This window comes from Cervus elaphus, chromosome 1, assembly GCF_910594005.1.
Source record: "Cervus elaphus chromosome 1, mCerEla1.1, whole genome shotgun sequence".
Classification (NCBI taxonomy): domain Eukaryota; kingdom Metazoa; phylum Chordata; class Mammalia; order Artiodactyla; family Cervidae; genus Cervus; species Cervus elaphus.
This window is the reverse complement of record NC_057815.1, coordinates 97,688,357-97,689,929: the sequence shown is the minus strand read 5'-3', so window position 1 is coordinate 97,689,929 and position 1,573 is coordinate 97,688,357. Positions and strand designations below refer to the sequence as shown.

The following is a 1,573-nucleotide window of genomic DNA, read 5'->3' as shown; positions in this document are numbered from 1 at the left end:
AAAATATCAGGTTTATAAATCATGATATAATTTTCCCACTATTTAGAAGCTGCTGTGTTAAATATATTTTTAAAAGTTTTGGAAGCTATCTTGTGAGTAAAAGAAGAAAATTTAAAAATCTATCCAGATGGCCTTCTGGGAGAGAATAGCTATTTCGAACTTATGCTGAATGAGGCACTTATGCTTTGTTATTATAAAGCAGCAGTTATACATTGACTTATCAGCAGTCTCTTAGAAAACCATTATTTTAATCTATGAGCTCTTATTTATATATAGTAACCACAGGATTTCTGTTGTTTTATTTCAAAGCTTTTTTAATTTGAATTTTAAAAAATTAATTTATTTTAATTGGAGGCTAATTACTTTACAATATTGTAGTGGCTTTCCAGCTTTTCAATATGTCTTTTAATTTTCATGAGACCTACCTCATGAGATAACTGAGAACCTGAAACACTGAGACATTACTTCTTGACAAGTTGAGATGAAAGACTGAGGTCTTTCCCCAGGACAGTTAAGCATTTTCCCTTTTCCAGGGGTCAATAGGGGAAAAATATGAGATTTGTAATGCTGCCATCTCACCTGAGTCAGCAACGCATCCTCTCTTTTCTCTTCTGATTTTAGGAGCATCAAATCAATGATTAGGAGAGAAAATATCACAGAGATCACTTATTTTATACTCTTGGGATTCTCAGATTTTCCCAGAATCTTAGAAGTGCTCTTTATCGTATTCCTGGTGGTATACATTATGACCCTGACATGGAACCTGTCCCTCCTCATCTTAATAAGAATGGACTCCCACCTCCACATGCCCATGTACTTCTTCCTCAGTAACCTGTCCTTCATGGACATCTCCTATGTGACTGCCACAGCCCCCAAGATGCTTTACGACTTCTTCCGGGAGCAGAAAATTACCACCTATGTGGACTGTGTGATTCAGAATTTCGTATTCTCAACCATGGGGCTGAGTGAGTCTTGCCTCATGACCGCCATGGCTTATGACCGATATGCTGCCGTTTGTAACCCACTCCTCTATTCCTCAATCATGTCGCCTGCTCTCTGCGGTCGGATGGTGCTGGCATCCTACGTGGCTGGACTCTCTGGTTCTATATCCCAATTGTGTTTCATGTTGAATTTCCAGTTCTGTGGGCCTAATGTCATCAACCACTTCTTCTGTGACATGCCCCAGCTGTTAGTTCTGTCCTGCACCGACACGTTCTCTGCACAACTCTTCACTGCTTTATTGACAATGATCTTTGGGATAGTAAATGTTTCCATTATCATGATATCCTATGTCTACATTGTCATCTCCATCCTGAAGATCACTTCCGTGAAAGGCAGATCCAAAGCTTTCAACACCTGTGCTTCCCACCTGACGGCAGTGAGCCTCTTCTATACCTCAGCAATGTTTGTCTATTTGAGCTCCAGCTCTGGCGGTTCCTCCAGCTTCGACAGATTCGCATCGGTCTTCTACACAGTGATGATTCCCATGTTGAATCCTTTGATTTACAGTCTGAGAAACAAAGAAATCAAAGATGCCTTGAAGAGGTTGCAAAAGAAGAAAGGATGTTGCTGA

General features: G+C 40.0%; 1 protein-coding gene across 1 annotated transcript; it reads left to right on the top strand.

Moving 5' to 3' along the window:
* Positions 1-631: 631 nt before the first annotated feature.
* LOC122679211 (olfactory receptor 5AN1-like) lies at positions 632-1,573 on the top strand. The gene has a single exon (XM_043879651.1). It carries the CDS (start codon positions 635-637, stop codon positions 1,571-1,573), a length of 939 nt encoding a protein of 312 aa, XP_043735586.1. The 5' UTR covers positions 632-634.

Coding starts and splice junctions, on each gene's coding strand:
- LOC122679211 (XM_043879651.1), top strand. CDS start 635: ATGATTAGGAGAGAAAATATCACAGAGATCACTTATTTTATACTCTTG.